A 25,894-nucleotide genomic window follows, 5' to 3' on the forward strand; every position below is an offset into this window, starting at 1 on the left:
AGTGCCGGGTGGGAGATCCGTGGGGAGGGACATGTGGACCAGGGAGTCGCGGAGGGACTGATCCCTGCGGAAAGCTGAGAGGGGTGGAGAGGGAAAAATGTGCTTAGTGGTGGGGTCCTGTTGAAGGTGGCGGAAGTTGCGGAGGATAATGTGCTGGATCCGGAGGCTGGTGGGGTGGTAGGTGAGGTCAAGGGGAACTCTGTCCCTGTTGTGGTTGTGGGAGGATGGGGTGAGGGCCGAGTGCGGGAAATGGAGGAGATGCGGGTGAGGGCATCATTGATGATGGTAGAAGGGAAATCACGATCCTTAAAGAAAGAGGACATCTGAGATGTCCTAGAACAGAAAGCCTCATCCTGGGAGCAGATGTGGTGGAGGTGGAGGAACTGGGAATAGGGAATGACATTTTGGCATGTGGCGGGGTGGGAAGAGGTATAGTCAAGGTAGTTATGAGAGTCAGTGGGCTTGTAGAAGATGTCAGTGGACTGTCTGTCTCCAGAGATGGAGACCGAGACATCAAGAAAGGGGAGAGAAGTGTCCGAGATAGACCAAGTGAGCTTGAGGGCTGGGTGGAAGTTTGAAGTAAAGTCGATGAAATTGACGAGCTCAGCATGGGTGCAGGAAGCAGCACCAATGTAGTCGTCAATCTTCGAAGGAAAAGTTGGGGAGTGTTACCAAAATAGGTTTGGAGCACAGACTGTTCCACATAACCAATGAAGAGGCAGGCGTAGCTGGCTCCCATGCGAGTTCCCATAGCTACACCCTTAGTCTGAAGAAAGTGGGAAGAGCCAAAAGAGAAGTTATTAAGTGTGAGAACCAGTTCCGCCAACCAGAGGAGGGTAGTGGTGGTGGGGAACTGGTAAGGTCTATTATCCGGGAAGTAGTAGAGGGCTTTGAGGCCTTCTTGATGGGGAATGGAAGTTTATAAGGATTGGACATCCATAGTGAAAATGAAGTGGTTGGGACCGGGGAATTGGAAGTTATTGAAGAGATAGAGGGCATGGGATGTATCCCGGATATAGGTGGGGAGGGACTGAACTATGGGTGACAAAATGGAGTCCAGGTAGGCAGATACAAGTTCGGTGGGACAGGAGCAGGCAGAAACTATGGGTCTACCGGAACAGTCAGGCTTATGTACCTTTGGGAGGAGGTAAAACTGAGCAGTACGGGGTGTGGGAATAATGAGTTTAACCCCTGAGGATTGAAGGTCTCCGGAGTTGATAAGGGCGGTGATGGTGCGGGAGACAATGGTTTGATGTTTTTTGGTGGGGTCCTGTCCCAGGGGTAAGTAAGAGGAGATGTCAGAGAGCTGCCGTTTGGCCTCAGTGAGGTAGAGGTCCGTCCGCCAGACTACTACGGCACCACCTTTGTCAGCAGGTTTGATGGTGAGGTTGGGATTAGTGTGGAGAGAGTGGAGGGCAGTGAGTTCAGAGGGAGTGAGGTTGGAACAGGAGAGAGGAGTGGTGAAGTTAAGACGGTTGATGTCTCGGCGACAGTTGGAGATGAAGAGATCGAGTGCAGGTAGAAGGCCCGGGCGGGGTGTCCAGGAGGAGGAGGAGGGTTGAAGACAGGAGAAGGGGTCATCAGTAGGAGGAGGGGAATCCTTGCCAAAGAACTAGGCTCAGAGACGTAGGCGACGGAAGAAGAGTTCAGCGTCATGGCGGGCATGAAACTCACTGAGGTGTGGACGGAGGGGGACAAAATTCCTTCCAGGTGAGGCAACACTTCACTTGTGAGTCTGTTGGGGTCATCTATTGCATCCGGTGCTCCCGGTGCGGCCTCCTCCACATCGGTGAAGCGGGACGCAGATTGGGGGACTGCTTCGTTGAGCACCTCCACTCCGTCCGCCACAACAGACAGGATCTCCTGGTAGGCACCCACTTCAACTCTGCTTCCCATTCCCATTCAGATATGTCCATACATGGCCTCCTCTACTGCAATGATGAGGTTAAACTCAGGTTGGAGGAGCAACACCTCATGTACCGTCTAGGTAGTCTCCAGCCCCTTGGTATGAACATAGAATTCTAGAAGCTTCCGGTAATTCCCTCCCCCTCCCTTCCTCTATTGCTATTTCACTCTGCCCCCTCCCCCATCTGCCTATCACCTCCCTCATGGTTCCTCCTCCTTCTTCTACTAGTCATTGTTTTCCTGCCTATCACCTCCCTGCTTCCCCTCCCCCACCCCTTTGTCTTTCAAATTACTGGTTTTTTAACTGAACCTACCAGCCTTCTTCCAACCCTCCCCTACCTTCTTTCTTCAGTCCTGATGAAGGGTTCCGGCCCGAAACATCGACTCATCGTTTCAAGTGATGCTGCCCGACCTGCTGAGTTCCTCCAGCGTGTTGTGAGCTCAAGACTCTGACAGGCCACTTATGAACATCAATTTTCTGAATTTGAAACCCTGGCAGTGTGCTTTGGGTCATTGCCCCGATGAAAGATGAACTCCCTACCCAGTTTAAGCTTCCTGGCAGAGGCTAGCAGGTTTTTATCCAGGATCTCTCTGTGTTTAGCAGTGTAGCCCCCTGCTAAGCCTCAGGCTCGCTCAACTCCCTTTCGTCTAGGGGAAGCAGCCTTTGGCCCCGCCAAACTGGGTAATCAAGTTCGTGTGGATGCTGTGTGATATACCCCACCCCGCCAAATAACAGACAATACACCATATATGATTAAATGATTACAATTGATAGATATTACTGGAACTATATAATTAAAAGAGATAAAATATAAAAGGAAAGTAAAAGGCGCCAAACTTATCAAAGTTCAACCTCTTGGTGCACAAACAGTTGGAGCTCTAGTAACGGTCCTCTTCTCAATATTCGATCCCCTCTGTCCACCTTGACCTGCTGCCTGGGACCAACCACGGTGGTCGACCAGACGCTCCACACGAGTCTGTCTTCGTCTCCTCTCCTCGCCGAAGACCCTGGACCTTGGGCTCCGGCTTGGGGTCTGCCTCGTCGGCCCGCTCACAGCATCGTGTCCACTCTCTCTCTCCCCATCGCGCCTTCTGCCCAAAAACTCGTGCATCACGATAACTTACAGACACACAAGAAAGAATAACATCTATCCCAATTGGTTAGCAACTGAATACAACTCGCTCTATAACCCAAACAAGCTGCTAGTGTGAGAACTTTCTCAGCAGTTAACATAACAAAGAAGCCATTTTGATTAACCTACGCAGTAACATAAAAGAAGAAACCTCTTACAGCAGCATTCATCATCCCATCAATCCTGACCAGATTTCCAGTGCCTGCTGCTGAAAATCATCCCAATAGCATGATGCTACATCCACCATACTCTATTGTAAGGATGGTATGTCCTGGCTGAAAATCATCCCAATAGCGTGATGCTACCTCCACCATACTCTATAAGGATGGTGTGTCCCGGCTGATGCTCAGTAAACTGGAAATCTGGTCAGAATAGATGCGAACATGAATGCTGCTAAGTTTTTCATGCTTTACAATTTTCCCTGTTTTTTGGGCTCCAATATGGGAAAAAAAAGGGAGCATGTGGTTCACAAATAAAAATTCTCAGTTAAATTGGTCAAACTCCCTGATTGTAATACTCATTTATGTGAGCAACGGGTTGGGGGCTGAATACTTTCTTAAGGCTCTCACTCTATTTTGTAAAGCTAGCACCTAGAGTAGGTCATCTGTTACATCCATGTGTGTAACATTAAAGCTGTAGAATGAAAGGAAAAAGAAAATGTCATGCTATCTGGACAAATTTATTTGCGTGGCTGTCTCCCCTTGGGTCATCTCTCTGAGGTAATTTTCTTACCTGAAATTCTATTATGGTTTATATATTCTTTTAATAATTGTGACAGAAAAGAGCAAAGCAATCACAGGTTAATCTGAACATGGTTTGAATTCTGCATCAACTTTACTGTGACTTTGTGTGAGATGAATAAAATTGGAGCAAACAACGGCCCAGACACACATGCAGATGCATATGATGTCTCCTTCTGGACAACCATTAGTGACAAGCTGTGATCACCCATGGACACAATGAAATGCCCCCATCATTGGGCTATCTGGCATGTCATTTTATCTTTACTATATCATGGTTAGCTTCGTTTTATTTTGTTCAGTTAATGGTTGTGGACTGGTCTCCCAGAGTTCATTTAGTGGTATTGATTGCATTGTAAATAACTCAAGACTCCTAACAGTAAAGTGCCTGAAGTCCTTTCGCTTAACAATGCAATGACTTGTTTTGGTGGGTTGAAAAATGTTAAGTCATTTTGAATTCGGTTCTGTTAACTCCTTGACTAGAATCACTGGTTTAGTCCGTTCCCATGTGTTCCCAGCTTCAGTTCCTATTCTGAGGGTGAGCTCTGAGGGTGGAACAATTGGTCGCAGGCAACTGCTGGAGGGGAAGTGCAGGTTAAGTCAGCCTGGTTGCCTGCTCGCATTGTTACGCAGTGGCCTCTGCTGGCAAATATGCTGTATGGACAATAAATTGGGAAACGATCAGACTTGGCTGTCCTCCTTATCCTGGCCAAGTGACCGCTTGGCACTTGGATATTCAATGAGATAGAGCCAGCAAAGTTTGAGAAATAGCAGGGGATTCTAACTCACCAACCTGTACCCACTGTGAACCAGTGCTTTAAAGAGAAGAATGGAAATGGGGAGAGTGCGTGAGGGGTGGTGAAAATTATGTAGGTATGGGGGAGATTACAATTCCAAATCAATTTGTTGGTTTAACGGCAACATCTCATTTTCATTTTGGCAAAGGTCTTTCACAGTGATTGCTGTGGTGAAAACAGCTGGCGGGTGACAAAATCTGAAAGTTAGGCAATGTTCCCATGTCTTCCACTTGTACTTCGCTTTGTAGCAAATGTACTCATTAAGCAATCCCTTTACCCATGATTTATTAAACTCAGTTTCATCATTTGAGGGTAATCATGCGTTCTTGTTCTACAAAAGTGGCTTTGAAGACAAGTTAAAAGTACAAATAAGCAGAACTACCTTCTAGAAATTTGCCTTTCTTGTCTGATGTTTTTCATCAGACCTGATAGCTACTGATTTGAAAGTAACTGGAACAAGAGAACAAATGGTTGTAAAGAATTCCACAGTTGCAGATTTGATTATGATTGCAGATTATTTCCAGCTGTGATCCTTAATTTGGTGTTTTCTCTTAAAGGGGACCAGTTTGGTGAACTGCACTTCAGAATGTTCAGCACCTTCATCTGTCTGTTTACACAGCTGACAACAAAATTGAATGAGATTGAGCATTAGTTTCTTGCTCTGCAAGTTAGTCACAAGCAATGAAAGTTTGTTGGAGCATTTATTAAACTCACATCGCCAAATACTCCCTCTTCTCCACTGCAATTTTGCATTATTTCCAATTATTTTACCCTGCAGATGTAAACATAGATCAGAGGGCAACTTTTGCTTGATCTCCTTACCTTCCATCAGGTTACCTGTTGGAATAAAGGCACCCGCTGTCTCGTTAAACCTGCAGCAACACTCAGCGTTGAAGCCAAGTAAAGATTGCTGCAATGGTACTGCCCTTCAAACTTAACGTATAGAATTTCAGAGTAAATTACAATGAAACACCGAATTGCACCAGGAGCTGGAAATCAAGTGGTGGTGATAAGGAGTTTGTGCATTGTCCCCGTGACCCTGTAGGTTTTCTCCAGGTGCTCCAGTTTCCTCCCACAGTCCAAAGACGTACCGGTTAGTAGGTTAATTGGTCATTGTAATTTGTCCTGTGGTTAGGCTAGGATTAAAATGGAGGATGCTGGGCAGCGTGGCTCGAATAGCCAGAAGGGCCTATTCTGCACTGTATCTCAGTCAATCAATAATAAATAAAACTAGGATGCAGGAAATACTCAACAGGTGAAGCAGCTTCTGTAAACTTTCAGGTCCGTGACCTTTTATTAAGGGGTGGGGGGTAAAGGGGGCTCCAACCTTGGCGGAGGTGAAGGCGTGCTTTGGTTTCTCCTGTCTGTATGTGAAGTATAGAGGAAAATCTCAGCAGCAGCTCTGCTGGAGGTACTTCGGTCCTGATCTGGGGTGCTGACTGTGTGCAATGGTATGTTTTCCCTGTGACCACATGGCTTTTACTGGTGTTCTGATTTCCTCCCCCATCCCAATGATATGCTGGTAGGTTAATTAGCTACTGCAAGTTACCCCCTTGACATACCCAGTTAATAAAACAACTAAGGGGGAATTGACAGGCATGTGAGGGAGAATACATTGCAGGGCCACAGGTGAAAAGGCCAAGGCAAATGGGACTGATAGGATGTTCTGCTGGAAGCTGGCATGGATCTAATGGGCAGAATGGCCTCTTCCTGTGCTGTGCTAAGTAAGAAAATACCACCTTTAGCCTGTAGATGTCAGTCAAATTGCTCTCTTTCTGTCCAGATTAACATAGCCACCCAATGACATTAGTAAAGTAAACTTCTTTATTATCAAGTTGCATATATGTCATCATATACAACCCTGAGATTCATTTTCTAGCAGACATACTTACTAACTGCAATGACCGAAATATACTCAATAGAAGACCGCACCAACTAGTGTGCAAAAGACTACAAAGTACAAATACACTAAGAAAGTAATAATAATAAATAAATAAACAATAAATATCGAGAACTTGAGATGAAGAGTCCTTGTAAGCGAGTCCATTGGTTGAGGGAACATTTCAGTGATGGGACAAGTGAAGTTGAGTGAAATTATCTTCTCTGGTTCAAGAGCCTGATAGTTGAGGGGTAATAACTGTTCCTGAGCCTGGTGGTGTGAGTCCTGAGGCTCCTGTACCTCTTTCCTGATGGCAGCCGCAAGAAGAGAGCAAGGCCTGGAGCGGGTGGGGGTCCTTGAGGATGGATGCTGCTTCCCTGCAAAAACATTACATGTGGATGTGTAACTAACCTGGTTCTCGCTGGTTGTACTGAGGTAAAGTTAGCACTTAAAATAAAATTTTGGTACGATTTGCTTGATACCACTTCTAGGTCAGAGATTATTTGTTTTAAGTTCACTGCCGGAACTTTATATTCTGGGAAATTATCGAGGAAGTGTGACATTACCTGAGGTGTGTTAGGTGAACTGCAATACAGTACTTGGCAGTCTATTGCTTTGTCCTTACGGTGCTGGTTCAAAATCCTGGCCAAATATTCCTAAATTACTGCTGTGGTTGCAATCCTGCTGTGTCAGGCCATTGATTCAATCTAATCAGCGAGATTCTTGAGCTAAAATAGGATGTGTGTGAATGCTGCTGATTACATATTACTTCTTTTTGATAAAATTGTTTTGTTACTCCTTATGACTATATATGAGGACTACTTAAAGCTATGTTTCCCCTCTGTGCTTTCATTCTTTTTGAAAATCGGGGGACAAATTGCTTGAGGAAAGCACATCAGCTGGCAGGATATGGATCTGGAGTGAGAACAGTCATTAGCTCCAATTAAGTTCCCCCTGCCAGGGAAGCAAGTGAACTGACCTAGAACGCATTGACACAGAGAAGTGCTTCTCAATGGAGGTCCAATCATTGATCTCTGTCAGGTTCCCACTAATTACTCAATCTTTTGAGTTGCTAACTGTTTGAAAATCAGTAGTCATTATTTTGTTTATTTTTTTCTGTGATTTTGTTCTTCAAAAACTTTTTTATTAGCATTTTTGGTCTTTGAGCAAGGGTAATTAGCCAGGGTTAGGAAAGCTTTTGCAGTGATGAGTGTGATGTCATGTGAACTGACGTGTTACCATTACTAAGGTATTTAAAGGAGTTGCATTTTTTACTTCCTTATATTCCTCCCAGTATTATCAATTAGTAAATCTCTCAGGAACTACATTCTACAATTTCAGAACTCTTTTTGCCCACCTGGGAAGACAGTGATGTGGAGGTAGTTTGCAGTCCCTGATGCTGTTCATTCTGTAATAAACACTAAAGTATTTTAAACATTTTCTTGTGTAATTTTCTTTTGATATTTGCTGGTGTATGCATGGATCTGATGGGATAGCTGCTTTCAGCGTCTGTGACAGCAGTAATACACCAGCCTTGGTGAAGTTGGGGTGTATGAGAGGGTTCTCACCATTGTGAAATCAGAGCCCAATCTGGCTACAACGTGAGATCACAGGAGCGAGAAATTGCAGGCCCCACCCCGCCCTGCCCCGCCTGGATCAAACCATTGCAACAATAACATCTATTCACGTGGTTCCATTGAAATAAAATGTCCCAAATGTCTTCTCAGTGTCATTTTGAACAATCCCCACAAGGAATTATTTGGAAAGAGTGCCAAGAGCACGGCTAAAGATGTAACTCTTCGGTGGCGTAGCTAGGAAGTGGGATGAAGTCTTGAAGAGTGGTCCAGGAAGGAAATGCAGGCCCACAAGGGTAGTGATCTTGAGGTTGTTGCCTGTGTCTCTCACCAGAGAGGATAAGAATAGGATAAATTGGCTCATGACTGTGTGGATGAAGAATTGGTGCTGGGGCAGGGCTCAGATTAGTGGGTCATTGGGATCACTTCTGGGAAGATATGACCTGTACAAAAGGTATCTTTTATACCTGAACTCAAGAGGGACCAATATCCTTGCAAGCAGGTTTGTTGGAGCTTTTGGGGAGGATTTAACATGGTTGGCAGGGTGACGGGAGCCAGAGTGATAGGTCAGACGATCGAGTAGTTAGTGTAAACGTGGAAGCATTGTGTGAAGAGACTGTGCAGAGGAATAGGTGGTGGACTGAGCATAAATGCAATCAGCTGGATGGGTTGAAATTCATTTTACTTTAATGCAAGAAGTAGTAGGAACAAGGGTGATGAACTTAGGGCATGGATCGGTAATTGGAGCTGTGACGTTGTGGCCTTTACAGAGATTTGGCTGTCACAATGGCAGGAATGGCTGCTAGACGTTTCAGGGTTTAGATGTTTCAAAGGGGATGGGGATGGAGGTAAAAGAGGAGGGGAGTGGCACTGCTAATCAGGGATAGTATCACAGCTGCAGAAAGCGAAAGGGCAGCACAATGTTGTGGGCCGAAGGGCCTGTATTATTCTTTGTTCATTGAATGGTCCTGTGGTATTCATCTCAAACAATGTATGGATTCCACAGTCTCACCACTCCATATGAAAAAGATTTCCTTGATTACTTGATTGGATTTATTGGGACAAGCTATGTCCATATAATAATTCAGCTTTGTATTCTTGCCACAGTCTAAAATCCTCCTCTGTATATTTCCTCTGTCAGGTAACCACCACTGTCCCTTTTTCCATTCAGTCAAACCCGCAATCTCCATTGCCTTTAAACAAAGGAACCCTAATCCATTTGTTCCTTACTGAAAGTTCTACCCTCCCACCAGAAATGCTTTTGTAATTTTTCTAGTGTTTCTGCATTTGGTAAGAAGAAGGCCAGAATCATGCAAGAAAATGTTGATCTAACCAGAAATTATATATGAGTGCAACTTAATGATGATGTTGAATGCTGTTCCACTAGAAATAAACTCTTTTGCTTATATGTGTTATGGTTTCGTTAGCCTGCTGTTAATGGCAACTTTTAAGTTGCTGCGCAGGAGAAATAACTTGTAAATACATAATTTACTCTTTTTTAAAATCTGTTTGAATATATATGCATTTCTATAAGAATTACAATTTAAGTGCTTTGGCAGTCCTGATATGAGATAACTTCCCAACCTAATCAGAGTGTGTGAATTACTGTCTGAATCAGCTCCGTGTCGGTGTCTCATAAACTTTGCATATGGGAGTAAAGCAAGCAAATCTCATGCATGGTGTATGTGTGTGTGTGTGTTTGTGTGCACATACTGTACGCATGCACGCGCACACGCATGTGTGTGTGGGGGGGGGGAGGGGTTCTAGTAACATGAGTGCAAATCAAATCAATAGTTTAAAAATCTACTTCCCTCTCCCCTTACTGCTAATTACAATGAAAGACGTATATTATCAAACAATAGGATCCTTATGTTCTTGTTATTTTTTAAAGCGGGGGCTTGGTGGGGAAACCAGCAACGGCTTGCAGAGGAACTCAGCAGTCTGACAGGGAAAACAGCAACAAGGAGAGGTACGTACTTATGTTTCAGATATAGGAAGGTTAATAAAAGCAGTCTATTGTATCATTGTGTTTCATGCATTATTGGCACCATGTCAAGATTCAAAACAAATTAATAGAAAATTTGTACTTTGAAAACTTTATCCAAAACTTGCACGAAAGATGCTTTCTCCAATCCGTAGTAAATAAAAGAAATCTGGACCGTAGTTTGAGAATGTCTGCAAAGTGGTACCAAAAAAATTAGATGCTTTCCTTGAGAGCAAATGTTAATGGTTATTATGAAGCTGTCAATATTTGTGAGTTTTCATTTTTCAAATGAAGATGCTTCAAACTATGGGAGAGATGTTTAACTAATGAGTTGATTCAGCTATTAAGACAATGCATATCTGGTTGAAATTATGTTTTGTGATAGTTTTTACGGGTGTAGTACTGTTGTAGCTTGTAGACTATATGTATGCTGTTTTACTGGATCTGCATATAACAAGGCATGTAGCATTTATGATGAAAAGTGTTCTAATATTTGATCATTTGATTTATTGTTCATGCACCCTTGGACAGTGTATGCTGAGAGGCCAGTATTTGTGGGGGGGGGTGGGGGGAGGTTGTAATATATTATGAGCTTAGTACACATAAAGTTGTTAGATATCATACAGATATTTGTCAAGATGTATACTTCCTATATTTTAAATGTCATTTATTGTCATACTTGTATTTATTTGTATTTGAAGACTGTTGAGGTCTTGCATTAATGGTACAAGTGTAATTGTAAAATGGATCATGCCATTCTTGCTATAATTCATTTTTCAAATGTGTTTCAAAAGTGTTTCAACCCCTTTATGCCCAATCTCATGTTGGGAGTATGAAGACATTGCTGCAACTTGCCTGGAAGGAGAATTGTAACAAAATTAACTCTTCGAACCGTGATAGCTGACTATTCCTCCTTTGTGGACTGACTGTAGTCCAGGCATCACATTTATTAATGATGATGCACAGAGAAGAAATCCCAGGTTAGCCGTGATGTAGAGGAAATTTATGACTGAAACCTTTGAATAGTAACTAATATTTGTCTGGTGTGTATCGCAATATGATATGTAATGTTAGCATTTTAGACATCCTGAATGGTTTGTAGTATATTTCTGTTTCCTCGCTGTTATGGCAGAGAGTCAATTTTTGTTTGGATAAATGTACTAATAACAACCAAAAGAAATATCTGTGAGCACAAAATGCGGGAGTGAGTCAGCATTTGACCTATTAACCTAACCGTTTTCATTATAGGTTTGGTTTAGAAATTCACCTACATCATTTCTCAGGTATTAAAGCATTGTTAACTAGCTTAGCTGCTTTAAAAGGTCATGAAACAGTGCTATTTAAAAAGCCTAATAATCGGGCTCCCTTGAGCAATTCCATTCTGTTGCAGAAATGGTCAAATTTCTTGCTGCTGCCAGCGTTTAGACACAGATGAGAGCTCCTCAAACGTATAAGCGCACAATGACACCAGCACTTCTCCAGCTCTGAGAGACCTCAAAATTCGGGGGAGTAGGTTTAGGACAAAGATGAGGAGGAAATGCTTTTCCCCAGAGTGGTGAATCTGAGAAATTCTCTGCCCAATGAAGCAGTGGAGGCTACCTTAGTAAATATATTTAAGACAAGGTTGGATAGATTTTTGCATAGTAGGGGAATTAAGGGTTATAGGGAAAAGACAGGTAGGTGGAGATGAGTCCATGGTCAGATCAGCCATGATCTTATTGAATGGTGGAGCAGTCTTGACAGGCCAGACAGCCTACTCCTGCTCCTAGTTCTTATCTTCTTATGTTAATACTGTTTCCTTGATGAGTGTACCAGTAATTCCTGTGGGTAGCGAGCATGCTCGTAGGGTTATGATGGACAACTAGAGGCTGGAGGATCACATTATCAGGGTGGGCCATGAAGAGTAGAATTGTTAGTGTTGTGATAAGATAAAGAGTTGAATGAGGAATTGTTACAGGAGCTGACAATCCTCTACTGAGAAAAGTGGAGGAATGCTCCCTGTCATAAAACTTGGCCTACCGTTACAGAGAACTTCCAAGGCTGCAGCAGGAGTAGTTTTTCTAAGGACCGCAGCAACCTTGTCTCCTATTCTCAACCCCCGCCCCCCTTCCCCACCCCATCTCTCGCCTGCTTCTGTAGGCTGATGGAGATGCAGCTGCTCTGATCTGGTGGAGTCGGAAGTGTGGTGCCCTCCCCCTGGGCGGAAGTGAGATGTGGTATATATCAGCAGGCTTGAATGTCCTGCAGCTGCTAGCTGAGGGTGAATGACTTGGTCCTCATAAGTGTCTCTTCATGCCCCAGGCATCCATGAAGAAGAGTATTATTCTAGGCAAATAGGCTTTGTAGGTCAGTTGTGGTTGCAGCTGAATACTTATTGATGAAAGGAAGAGTCCGCTTTCGATGTGAGCAGCTTGCGGGATAGGCTGTATGTATATGAAGCAGTGTGCTGTTCTCAACGGTGCAGGTTTAGAAAGGACGGGATCTTTACAGAACAATTAGTTCACCCTTTCATCAATCGTAAAAGCTGCCGTCTTCAATCTGACCAAATTTTACAAAATTTGAAGATATTGATGAGTTTTGGGCCTTGCACTGCTGTTGCTGTCATTTGGACAAGTGTGTTGCTAGGAGTATATTGCCACCGAAGAAGAAGATTTTACATCATATGTTTAGTCAGTCAGTCAGTGGGTGCCATCCCGAATCCGGGGTTGGCGGCTATGCACCTCCATCTTCTTCGATCTTGCGACAGCACCGAGTACAGCCTCTCCTCCAGTTTGTTCTCGCTGGCCGCCTTGTCATCGCCTGCCGTTGCCCCACCGAAGTCGAGCCCGAGGCCGTGTCGGTCTCCAGCTGCGGCCGTTTCTTCGAGCTCGGCCCTTCCTTAAGTGGAGGCCTTGGGCAGGTCCAGGCACACGGTGCAGCGCCCAAGTTCATCATGTCTCTTCTAACTAAGTGCATAGCGTACGATTCGTAGATACGTGGTGAGGCTTTAATCTCTTCCGCAATATGTTTAGTGGCTGGCATTAAAATGCCCAAATAAGGGCACTGAGCAAATATGATATTCATCTTATCAAACCCTGTTTATTTGGTGTCATGCAGGTTATTATCATGGCCATTAAATGATTTGCTCCGTGCTTCCAATATTATCGAGTATTAACTTTCTAAATCAGCTTCTCAGCTTCTGCTATTTCCTGAGATTGATGTAGAGACTGTCAGCTTTATCTCTTGCACACTTTCTGCCATATTGCAAGCTATGTTCATTGTTTTTGTTGAATGTACAGGCAACACAAGTATTTTATAATTTAAAAGCTAAAAAATAACTAACACTATGTTGAAGTGCAGTTGCATAACCAAGGCGAACGAGTATCAGAAGTTCTGATTTGCAGTAAATGAGCCTGATGAAACAGAGCTTTAATTCGCAATTCAGGGTCTGTTTTGGATTTTGCGAAGCCTGAGATATTAAACGTTAACTATCTGAAACAAGATCAGGAAATATATATAGTTCAGCAACATTATTGAATAATGCCTTCTACCTGACCATGTTTAAAAACTACTCAGATAATAAGTAAATTCAGTCTACAGCAGAGCTTCTCAACCTGAGGTCCACAGACTCCTTGGTTAATGATAAGGATTCATAGCATAAAAAAGATTGGAAAACACTTGGTCTACAGTAAGTAAGACAAATCCAAACCAACTAATTACTGCTCTATCACTTTACGCTAAATGACCAAAAATGTGGTGACCGTGCTGTCAAGTGGTACTTACTCATCAATAATCTGCTCATCTATGCACAGTTTTGCCAGGGTCACTTGGTCCCACACCTCATCACAAACATACATCAAAGAGATGAATGCCGGAGGTGAAGTGCAAATGTTTTCTTGACATTTGACGTCAAGCCTGGTGGAACTGATGGTTGGTGCCAAGTTCTGAACAAAGGAAGACACCTGTGATTGTTAAATAGCAATCATTCCAGTGTTACCATATGGTCAGTGTTCAAGGGGTTCCTCAATGCATTATCCTGGGCTCAACATCTCAACAGTGAAGGTTCTTCCATCGCTGGATCATGCAGTGATGTATATTGATGATTATGCAGCACTCTGCTCCATTTTCACTCCTTAGAAAGGAAGATAGTTTAAGACAGCAAATAGCAGAGCTTGGAAAATATTCAAACAGGGTCTGATAACATTTGCATCACACAAATGCAGAGCAGTAACCATTTCCAATAAAAATAGAATCAATAACCCTTGATATTCAGTGGTAAAATCATCAGTCAGAATCAGGCTGATAAATACAGTGATATCAAGAGCAGGTTAAAGGCTTGGTATTCTGTAGCAACTGACTTCTTACATCCCAGAACCTTTTCATAATTGCCTTGGTTCAAGTCAGGGGCTTGAGAGAATATTCCCCACTCACCTGAATGACTGCAGCTTTAAGAACAATGAAGAAGGTTGTTACATTCCAGAATAAAGTAGACCACTTAATTGGTACCTCTTCTACTATCCCGAACATTCACTCTCTTTACTGCCATGGCTATACTATATACAGTTATTCAGCTAGGCTATTGTGACAGCACCTCTGAAGCCCACAAACTCCCACCGTGAAAGATAAGGGCAGTAAGAGCATGGGTAAGCCACCATCTAGAGGTTCCCTTTTAAACCTGGGTATCAGAATCAGAATCAGGTTAATATTTGTGAAATTTGTTGACTTTGCAGCAGCAGTACAATGCAACACATAATAATAGAGAAAAATTGTAAATTATATTAAGTATATACAGTGGCATGCAAAAGTTTGGGCACCCCAGTCAAAATTTCTGTTACTGTAGATAGCTAAGCGAGTAAAAGATGACCTGATTTCCAAAAGGCATAAGGTTAAAGATGACACATTTCTTTAATATTTTAAGCAAGATTACTTTTTTATTTCCACCTTTTACAGTTTCAAAATAACAAAAAAGGAAAAGGGCCCAAAGCAAAAGTTTGGGCACCTTGCATGGTCAGTACTTAGTAACACCCCCTTTGGCAAGAGTCTTTCAATTCTTGTTTGGGGGATTTTCGCCAATTCTTCCTTGCAAAAGGCTTCTAGTTCTGTGAGATTCTTGGGCCGTCTTTCATGCACTGCTCTTTTGAGGTCTATCCACAGATTTTTGAGGTCTATCCATGGACTGTGAGGGCCATGGCAAAACCTTCAGCTTGCACCTCCGGAGGTAGTCCATTGTGGATTTTGAGGTGTGTTTAGGATAATTATCCTGTAGTAGAAACCATCCTCGTTTCAGCTTCAGCTTTTTTACGGAAGGTGTGATGTTTGCTTCCAGAATTTGCTGGTATTTAATTGAATTCATTCTTCCCTCTACCAGTGAAATGTTCCCCATGTCACTGGTTGCAACACAAGCTCAAAGCATGATCGATCCACCCCCGTGCTTAAGAGTTGGAGAGGGGTTCTTTTCATGAAATTCTGCACCCTTTTTTCTCCAAGCATACCTTTGCTCATTGCGGCCAAAAAGTTCTATTTTAACTTCATCAGTCCACAGGACTTGTTTCCAAAATGCATCAGGCTTGTTTAGATGTTCCTTTGCAAACTTCTGACACTGAATTTTGTGGTGAGGATGCAGGAAAAGTTTTCTTCTGAGGACTCTTCCATGAAGGTCATACTTGTGCAGTTGTTGCTGCACAGTAGAACAGTGCACCACCACTCCAGAGTCTGCTAAATCTTCCTGAAGGTCTTTTGCAGTCAAATGGGGGTTTTGATTTGCCTTTCTAGCAATCCTACGAGCAGTTCTCTCGGAAAGTTTTCTTGGTCTTCCAGACCTCAACTTGACCTCCACCGTTCCTGTTAACTGCCATTTCTTAATTATATTATGAACTGAGGAAACGGCTACCTGAAAATGCTTTGCTATCTTCTTATAGCCTTCTCCTGCTTTGTGGGCATCATTTATTTTAATTTTCAGAGTGCTAGGCAGCTGCTTAGAGGAGCCCATGGCTGCGGATTGTTGGAACAAGGTTTGAGGAGTCAAGGTATTTATAAAGCTTTGAAATTTGCATGACCTGGCCTTTCCTAATGATGATTGTGAACAAGCCATAGCCCTAACAGGCTAATTAAGGTCTGAGACCTTGGTAAAAGTTATCTGAGAGCTCGAATCTCTTGGGGTGCCCAAACTTTTGCATAGTGCTCTTTTCCTTCTTTTCACTCTAAAATTCTACAAAACAAAAATAATACACTAATCTTGCTTAAAATGTTGAAAGGAATGTTTCATCTTTAACCTTATGACTTTTAATGATCAGTTCATCTTCTACACACTTAACTATTCATAGTAACAGAAATTTTGACCGGGGTGCCCAAACTTTTGCATGCCACTGTATATATTAAATAGTTAAATATGTAGTGCAAAAATAGAAAGGAAAGTACTGAGGTAGTGTACATGGGTTCAATGTCCATTCAGAAATCAGATGGCAGAGGGGAAAAGGCTGTTCTTGAATCTTTCTGTTTATGACTTCAGGGTCCTGTACCTCCTCTTTGATGGTAGCAATGAGAACAAGGCATGACCTGAGTGATAGGAGTCTTTAATGATGGATGCCATCTTTTTGAGGCATCACTCCTTGAAGATGTCCTGGATACTATGGAGGCCAGTACCCGTGATGGAACTAACTAAGTTTACAACTCCCTGCAGCTTACTTCAATCCTGTGCGGTAGCACCCCACCCCCAATACCAGACTGTGATACAGCCAGTTAGAATGCTCTCCATGGTACATCTGTATAAATTTTCTAGTGTTTTTGGAAACATACCAAATTTTCTCAAACTCCTAATGAAATATAGCGACTGACATGCCTTCTTTGTAACTGCATTGATATGTTAGGTCCAGAATAGGTCCTCAGAGATGTTGACACACAGGGTATGGAATTATATTACTGTTAATTATCATTGCTAAATCATGAAGCTCTCCAACCAGCACCACCTCGAGAGACACTTTGCCCAAAGGACTGCACCAGCTTAAAACATTGGCTCACTACCATTTGTTCAAGAGTAATTACGGGAGATAATATTAGTGTTTCCACATCCTGAAAAATGAATTTTAAAAATATTTGGATGTACTAAAGTAATTTCTGCAATATTTTCCTGAGCTTTGAATATCTCTTTACATAGGAGTTGTGGTTGTGTGAACAAAGTCATTGGTGAAAAGTACCGGTAGATATAAAGCAGTCTCTTTATTTGACAAAATGAGATACAGCGGGCATCAGATGGAGACGCTTTCAGAGGAAGAAGGTCTGCCTAACCTAACGCTACATGGCATTTTATGTGCTAAAGGTCAAAGTACAATTCCATATTTACAATGCATCCACAATGCTTTCTTTGAAATACACACAAACTTCACACCTCATGCCTGCACCCACGCCACAGTTTTTTTAATCACTGTTGTCAGGTCTTCCAATTATCTGTGGTTCACAGTTCTTAGGAACCCATTGTTTAGAGTTGCATTTTAGATCTAATCCACAATTCATATTTGCATCTGAAGACTGGTAGCTGGAGTCAGTTGCTGAAGTTATTTGTTATGTGTTCTAACCCCAAAAAATGTTCTAACAGAAGTTTATTTATCTGTTCTGTTTAAAGTTAGATTTAGACCACAGTGAGTGTTCAAGCATGAAAGCAAAGGAGTTTGTACTGATTCAAGTTCAACAGACATTATTTATAGATCACATCCAATTCATTCTGAAGTCACTGATAAGTCAGCGTAATGCTGAACAAAATATTAACATAAGACATTTTGAGTATGCTAGATGGAATTGAAACCATAAATCCACTGAGTACTCTTAATTCCATTCGCATACTAAGATAATTGTGTGGTAGATCTTTATTGTGCAGGCAGTCTAAGAGTTTCATAGAGAGGGCTTGCATTTAGATTACAACTGCAGTATCTTTGCTAAATTGCTTCAGTGTTATAGAAGCTACAAAGTTGTCGCAGATTTGAGAATTTTGCCCCAAGAACAGCTATGTAGCACATCAGAAGCAGGCAAGCATTTACCATGTAGGCTTTTGAACCAAAGGGGATAACTTTACTCTACTTCACTTGCCCTATCAATGCAATGTTCTCACAACCAATTTACACACTTTCAAGGACTTTTCATCTCATGTTCTCAATGCTTGTTGCTTGCTTGCTTGCTTATTTATTTATTTATCTATATATCCATCCATCGGGGAAATTTATCAGGAACGCTGCATAAGCAAGGCCCTTAGTATTGTCAAGGATCCCACCCATCCATCCAGCATCCTCTTTGACTTTCTACCATTAGGCAGGAGACACGAGGCATTAAAACATGAATGATCAGGATGCGAAACACTGTCTTCCCCCAGGATATAAGGCCTCTGAACTCCCTGCCGCAACATATTCAAAATGTCACTGGTTAATCTGTTCTGTACCTTAGAATATTTAATATTATTACACTTCAGTTTGTTATTTATATATGATTTATCTGTAGATTTTATCCTTACCTTCATAAATTATTGTGTGTAATGTGTGCTATGTGTACTATTGTGCTTTACACCCTAGTTCGGAGAACCATCTCGTTTCTATATATGCAAACAACAGGAATTCTGCAGATGCTGGAAATTCAAGCAACACACATCAAAGTTGCTGGTGAACGCAGCAGGCCAGGCAGCATCTCTAGGAGACCGCTTTGCTGAACACCTACGCTCTGTCCGCCAGAGAAAGCAGGATCTCCCAGTGGCCACACATTTTAATTCCACATCCCATTCCCATTCTGACATGTCTATCCACGGCCTCCTCTACTGTAAAGATGAAGCCACACTCAGGTTGGAGGAACAACACGTTATATTCCGTCTGGGTAGCCTCCAACCTGATGGCATGAACATCAACTTCTCTAACTTCCGCTAATGCCCCACCTCCCCTCGTATCCCATCCGTTATTTATTTTTATACACACATTCTTTCTCTCACTTTCCTTTTTCTCCCTCTGTCCCTCTGACTATACCCTTTGCCCATCCTCTGGGTCCGTTCCCCCCCCCACTTGTCTTTCTCCCCAGACCTGCTGTCCCATGATCTCTGGTATCCCCTTTGCCAATCACCTGTCCAGCTCTTGGCTCCACCCCTCCCCCTCCTGTCTTCTCCTATCATTTTGGATCTCCCCCTCCCCGTCCCACTTTCAAATCTCTTACTAACTCTTCCGTCAGTTAGTCCTGACGAAGGGTCTCGGCCTGAAACGTCGACTGTATCTCTTCCTAGAGATGCTGCCTGGCCTGCTGCGTTCACCAGCAACTTTGATGTGTGTTACTCGTTTCTATATACTGTAGATTAAATGGATATATACATTATATTCATGCATATAGTTAAATGAGAACAAACTTGGCTTAATTCTTATTCTTTTTGTATTTGCACAGATTGTTGTCTTTTGCACTCTGGTTGAATGCCCAAGTTGGGTGCGGCCTTGCATTGATTCTGTTTTGGTTATTATTCTATAGACTTATTGAGTACGTCCTCAAGAAAATGACTTCACTGTTGTTTATGGTAACATCTATGTATTTTGCTGATAAATTTGCTTTGAACTTTGAAGCATTTCATCCAGTAAACTCCTGATCAAGGTGAAGTCTGTGTTGAAAATGAAGGTTATTTTTGATGTACAATGAATCACTCAGGAATAATACACATAGTAAATGTAATTGATAGAATGCATGCTGATAAGCGATTCTACAAAAGTGCACTCTATCTTAGTTGCTCTCTATTTGTTGCATTAATTCTCAGAACTGATGCTCTTGAATGCAGCTCTGGAAAATCCTCCACTTTTAAGTGTTAGGCACAGGAAGGTGTTGCAGTCACTGGGATGCTCTAATGGTTAGGTGAATTTCAACCTGAATACAGAGATAGAACTATGAATGGAAAATAATTATATTAGGTTATAATCCACGAGGGATAGAAAAATAAGCGAGGATGTGAAGTGATAATTCAGGGAAGCACAGTCAATGAAAGCAAAGTAATTATTTAGAGTTAACGCAAGTGAAGCTCAGTGAGTGTCCACTCGTTGAGTACGTGTGACTCAAACTGAAAGGAGTAATTCTACTGACTGATTAGAGAAATGAATGGGTTGAACAAAATTATCATTTGAAAATATTTTACTTACTAACTTTATCCATTGTGGTAAGGACTTAAATGAAGATGAGGTAATGGGATTCCTCAGAGTAACAGCACACACAAAGTGCTGGAGTAGCTCAGCAGGCTAGGCAGCATCTTCGTAAAAGAGTAAACAGTTGACGTTTTAGGCTGAGACCCTTCATCAGGACTGGGAAGGAAGGGGAGAAGTCAGAGTAACAAAGTCGGGGGGGGGGGAGGAGAGGAAGAAGTTCAAGGTGGCAAGTGATGGGTGAAAACAGGAGGGGGAGGGGGATGAAGTAAAGAGCTGGGAAGTTGGTGAAAGGGATAAAGGGCTAGAGAGGGTAGAAGATCATGGAAGAAAGGAAAGGGGGAGGAGCACCAGAAGGAGGTGATGGGCAGGTAGGGAGATAAGGTGAGGGACGGAAGCAGGAAGGAGGGGGAACAATTGCTGGAAGTTCAAGAAATCAATGTTCATGCTATCAGGTTGGAGGCTACCCAAATGGAATATAAGGTGTAACTTCTCCAACCTGAGTGTGGCCTCGTCGCAGCAGTAGAGGAGGCCATGGACTGACATGTCTGAATGGGAATGGGAAGTGGAATTGCAATGGGGGGCTGCTGGGAGATCCTGCTATTCCTGGCAAACGGAGCGTAGGTGCTTGGCAAAGTGGTCTCCCAATCCACGTCGGGTCTCACCGATATACAAGAGGCCACGCCGGTAGCAGAGGATTCAGTAGGTGACCCCAACAGACTCACAGGTGAAGTGTCACCTCACCTGGAAGGACTGTTTGGGGCCCTGCATGGTAGTGAGGAAGGAGGTGTAGGGACAGAGCAACATGTTAGTTTGCGAAGATTTTTTTTGCTGCTTGTGAATAATCAAATAGGTCAAATAGATGAATTAGTTGGTGAACTCAAAGGAAATACAAGTCCAGAAGAGTGATATTCTTAAAATTCAACCAAAGTATAAAATATTTGAACATAGAACATAGAAATCTACAACACATTACAGGTCCTTCGGCTCACAATGTTATGCCGATCATGTAACCTGCCACTCTAGTTTTCCAAGTTCCATGTACCTATCTAAGAGTCTCTCAAAAAGCCCTATTGTATTTGCCTCCACCACCATCACTGGCAGTGCATTCTATGGACCCACCACTCTCTGTGTGAAAAACTCACCCCTGACATCATCTCTGTACCTTCTTCCAAGCACCTTAAAACTATGACCCCATTGTGTTAGCCATTTCAGCCCTGGGAAAAAGCCTCTAGCTATCCACATTAGGAACCCTAATGCCTCTCATCATCTTATACATATCTATCAGGTCACCACTCATCCTCCGTCAGTCCAAGTTGAAAACCTATCTTCATAAGGCACGCTCTCCAATCCAGACAGCGTCTTTGTAAATCTCCTCTGCACTCTCTCTGTAGTATCCACATCTTTCCTGTAGTGAGGTGACCAGAACTGGCAATATGTTCACAACATGCATAAAACTGTACTGGCAGCAGTTAGTATTAGTGATTAGCATCAGTGAGATGCTACAGCAAAACCACTGCCTACAGGCCATGCTCCAAGTTGTCCTGAGCATTTATTTCTTGCTTAAGTAGTGTTTCAAAATCCCGGAATTCCCTACCCAAGATCATCTTGGGAGTGCGTAAAAATCTTGGCCAGAATAATTTATCAAAGGTACTTGATAAATCCTTGATTCCTTCATCTGTATCGCTCGTCATAGAACCATCTGGGTTTATCAACCAGTCTGTGCCTGGGAGTTAATGATGCCTATGTTGAGTCCCTGAATTGTTTAACATTAAGTGGTTTGAATTATATTAGCATTTATACCATGAAATTCCCATCAGGATCTGAACAACGTACTAACTGAGCAGATAACCCTTTGGTGCCAGCATTAGAAAAAGCCAGACCGCAAAACCACAAACTGGCAGTCAGTCATTTGACTTTAAGAGGCACTGAGATAGGCAAACCCTGCACGACAACCATTTGGATGATAGAAATTTAAATTCTCAAATCAGCACCTAAACATTAGTGCTGCGGAGTAAAATTTCCCATGCTGCCTTTAAGGAGTTTGTACGTTCTCCCCATGACTACAGAGGTTTCCTCCGGGTGCTCCAGTTTCCTCCCGTAGTGCCAGCTGGTAGGTTAATCAATCATTGTAAATTATCCATGATTAAGTTCAAAGTTTGTATAAACTATACAGTCTTGACATTCGTCTGTTGACAGGCAGCTGCAAAACAAGAAACCTGAAAGAACCCGATTTTAAAAAAAAGACCAACACCCAATGTGCAGAGAGAGGAAAAAAAATTACAAATCATGCAAACAATAAAGCAACAGCATTTAGAATGAAACTGAGTCCATAAACCTGAAGCCTGGAGCAGCCAGAGCAGGCCCGTAGCCTCGGTCTCAGTTCACAGCGGGGCAATTTGCCAGGAAGCTCACAGGCGCTAAGCCCGAAGCAGTGCCGAGGAGAGCGGAGTAAACGCCACAGAGCAGATTAGGCTGGGGTTAAGTTGGGGATTGCTGGGCGACATGGCTCAAAGTGCCGGAAGGGCCTATTCCACACTGTGTCTCAATGAATAAATAAATAGAATTCTGTCTCATGGAAGTTATGTGAAATAAAGTAAATTGACATAAACTTTTTTTTTCCAACACAGAAAGTCATGATACACCCCATTTTCTTGGAACTCCACTTGCCCGAAACACAGGGTGGCCTATATGCAAATAAATAGTAATTCAGCATTAAGTAATTGATTACATCTAAGATTGATATGAACTGGTGACAATATTGGACTCTGTATATGCAGAGCCCATTCAGTGTGAATAAATTAAAATTTAGTGTATTTTCTTATATTCTTACAGTTATCTTTATGCATAACTTGGCCGAATGAACTGGTTGCCTTGTGTTCCTCTGGGATGATGCTAGCTTTTAGGCCTGTATTTTCCAATCTTCCTGGATTCTGTGCACAGGTCTAAATTCACCATCTACTCTGGAAACTATCATATCTCATGAATATCTGAAATGTGCTTCCTTTTGTCTGGAGTGGCAACATTCCCTATTTTTGGAAATGTTTCACTATATTAGTGACAGTCTTTTCAAGCTTGCAGGACACCTTACCGCATCCTTGTACCCAGAATACTCATCTAATTTCCACTCTGACTAGTACTGCGGAAGCTACTAAGAGAATTCAAAAATAGAATGCAGACTGTTTAAAACACAAAAATTTACAAGGATGTTGCTGGGACTTAAGCAACAGAGTATAGGGAAAGGTTGAATAGATTATTCCTAGGAGTGCAGGAGAGTGAGCTGGATAGAGGTATACAACATTATGAGGGGTATAGATAGGGTCAATGCAAGCAGGCTTTTTCCACTGAGGTTGGGTGAGACTGGAATCAAAGGTCATGGGTTAAGGTTGAAAGGTGAAATGTTTCAGGGGAACATGAGGGGGAACTTCTTCACTCAGAGTGTGGTGAGAGTTTGGAGTGAGTTGCCAGTGAAAATGGTGAGTGTCGGTTCAGTTTCAACTCCTAAGAGAAGTTTGGATAAGTACGTGGATGGGAGGGTTATGGAGGGTACCGCCCAGATGCAGATCGATGGGACTAGGTAGAATAACAGTTCCGCATGGAATAAAGATGCTGAAGGACCTGTTACTGTGCTGTAGTGCTTTATGACTGTTTCTTAACACCTTAATTTCCAATGAAACTTTTGCATTTTTGTCGATCCATTTGAATGGCAGGCATATTTGAATTTGTGCTTTTCAGTTAGCACGGACATCTAGATGGTCCAATCGCATATTTATTTCTGTTGTGCTTTGGGGGCTGCAGTCTTGACGGTGTATCATGTTGGCAGGGAGTACTTTGTCTCTATAAGCTTCAGTCAGTTGATTAGGATTAACCCTTTCAGAGCTGAGTCCTCAGTTTGACACTCCATTTTGAGAGCATGTTCGAGGTAGTCACTGAGTTCCTCTTGCAAACAGAATCATCTTGAGGATTTCAGTTGTCAATAACAAAGCCTAACTGCTGTTTTATCAAGAATACTGCAGTTCTATAATGTGTTCTTAGTCATCCAGCTGGCTTCTATTCTGCTGTTATAAGACTATTGAATGGTTCCTTAGCACAATTGTCCTCACAGTTCACTTCATTATGATCTTGCACCTAATTGTCTACCTGCACTGCACTTTCTCTGTAGCTTGTACACTTTATTCTGCATTCTTGTAGTACCTCAGTGCACTGTGTAATGAATTGATCTGTATGAACCGTGTGCAAGACAAGCTTTTCACGGTACCTCGGTACATGTAATATTAACAAACCAATTCCAATTCACCCATGTTGTATGACAAGTAAAAACTGAACCAAAATGTTTTGGCTGTAAAGCTGTGTTGCAGTGGCATGCTTAGGGAACTATGTTTGGTTTTGTGTGTGTGATGCTAGTGCACAGATTTTTTAAAGAATATTTCTTACTTCAGTGCACTTGCAGGAATCTGTGTAAGTGCATCTTAAGATAAAAAATTAAAGATCTTTAATTGTCCAGCAACTTGGATGAAATGCCGTATCTATCTTGCAGAGAACTTTTCCCTGTTGATAAAAATATACTCACCCAGGATTTATATATTGATTCACTGAGATACAGTGCAGAATAGGCCCTTCCATCCTTTCAAGCCACACCGCCCAGCAATCCCCTGATTTAATCCTAGCATAATCATGGAACAATTTACAATGACCGGTTAACCCAGCAACCAATACATCTTTGGACTGTGAGAGGAAACCGGAGCACCTGGAGGAAACCCATGCAGTCACGGGGAGAACGTGCAAACTGCTTACAGGCAGCGACAGGAATTGAACCTGGGTCGCCTGTACTGTAATGTGTTGTGCTACCATGCCGTGCCATTGTAGAGCATGTTTAGACAGTGTATCTTGGAAAGCTATGCCTAAAGCATATTGTATATTGGGGTTCACTGGATTTTATAGGGCATGGGACACACCATCAGGTGAAGTCTTGGTCTGTCGAAAATTGTCTGCATAAGCCAGTTATTTAGGTTCCATTAAAAGACACTTAATTATTATTAAGACTATTTAAATACAGCTGTAAAAAAACAGGGTCTGTCAGTGATTAGTAACAGTTTTGTGAGTAATTACGTGATGGGACTGATGTTTCATGCTGCAACATGCAAATGAAATTCAATGCCCAGTGGAATACTGTGTAATTCCCGGGAACTGGAACCACCCAGAACACTCTGGCAACATTCTGTGATGAGTCTGAATTATGGCTGTAGTCTTGGATGTTTTTGATGACTTTTTGGAATAAAGCACCACTCTTCCAGAAGCAGGCTCTTGAACCAAAAGGAATAACTTCACTTGCCCTCTCACTGATATGTTCCCACAACCTATGGGCTCACTTTCAAGAATTCTTCATCTCATGTTCTTGATGTTTGTTGCCTATTTATTTATTATTATTATTTTTCTTTTTTGCACAGTTTTTTGTCTTTTGTACACTGGTTGAATGTCCAAGTTGGTGCGATCTTCCATTGAGGGTTATTATTGTATTATGGGTTTGTTGAGTATGTTTGTTTGCAAGAAAGTGAATCTTAGGGTTGTATATGGTGACATATGTGTATTTTGAAATATATTCACTTTGAACTTTGAAACATTTTCATCCTGTTTTTGGGAAACATTGAGAATTGTAGCAAACACGAGGAAATCTGCAGATGCTAGAATTTCAAGCAACACACATCAAAGTTGCTGGTGAACGCAGCAGGCCAGGCAGCATCTCTAGGAAGAGGTACAGTCGACG

At 42.4% G+C, this 25,894-nt stretch overlaps 1 protein-coding gene across 3 annotated transcripts in view; it reads left to right on the forward strand.

The window, feature by feature from the left end:
- The window catches only part of LOC140185779 (C-terminal-binding protein 2-like), a 371,042-nt gene that overhangs the window by 145,102 nt on the left and 200,046 nt on the right, over window positions 1–25,894 (forward strand). For 2 of the 3 annotated variants that reach the window (XM_072239428.1, XM_072239429.1), the window contains exon 3: window positions 9,920–9,997. The exons of the other annotated variant lie outside the window; for it this stretch is intronic. In XM_072239428.1, coding sequence (XP_072095529.1) covers window positions 9,920–9,997 — 78 coding nt within the window. The remainder of the gene's footprint in view (window positions 1–9,919; window positions 9,998–25,894) is intronic. 3 annotated transcript variants of the gene reach the window in all.

The sequence above is a fragment of the Mobula birostris genome, chromosome 21, assembly GCF_030028105.1.
Source record: "Mobula birostris isolate sMobBir1 chromosome 21, sMobBir1.hap1, whole genome shotgun sequence".
Lineage (NCBI taxonomy): Eukaryota > Metazoa > Chordata > Chondrichthyes > Myliobatiformes > Myliobatidae > Mobula > Mobula birostris.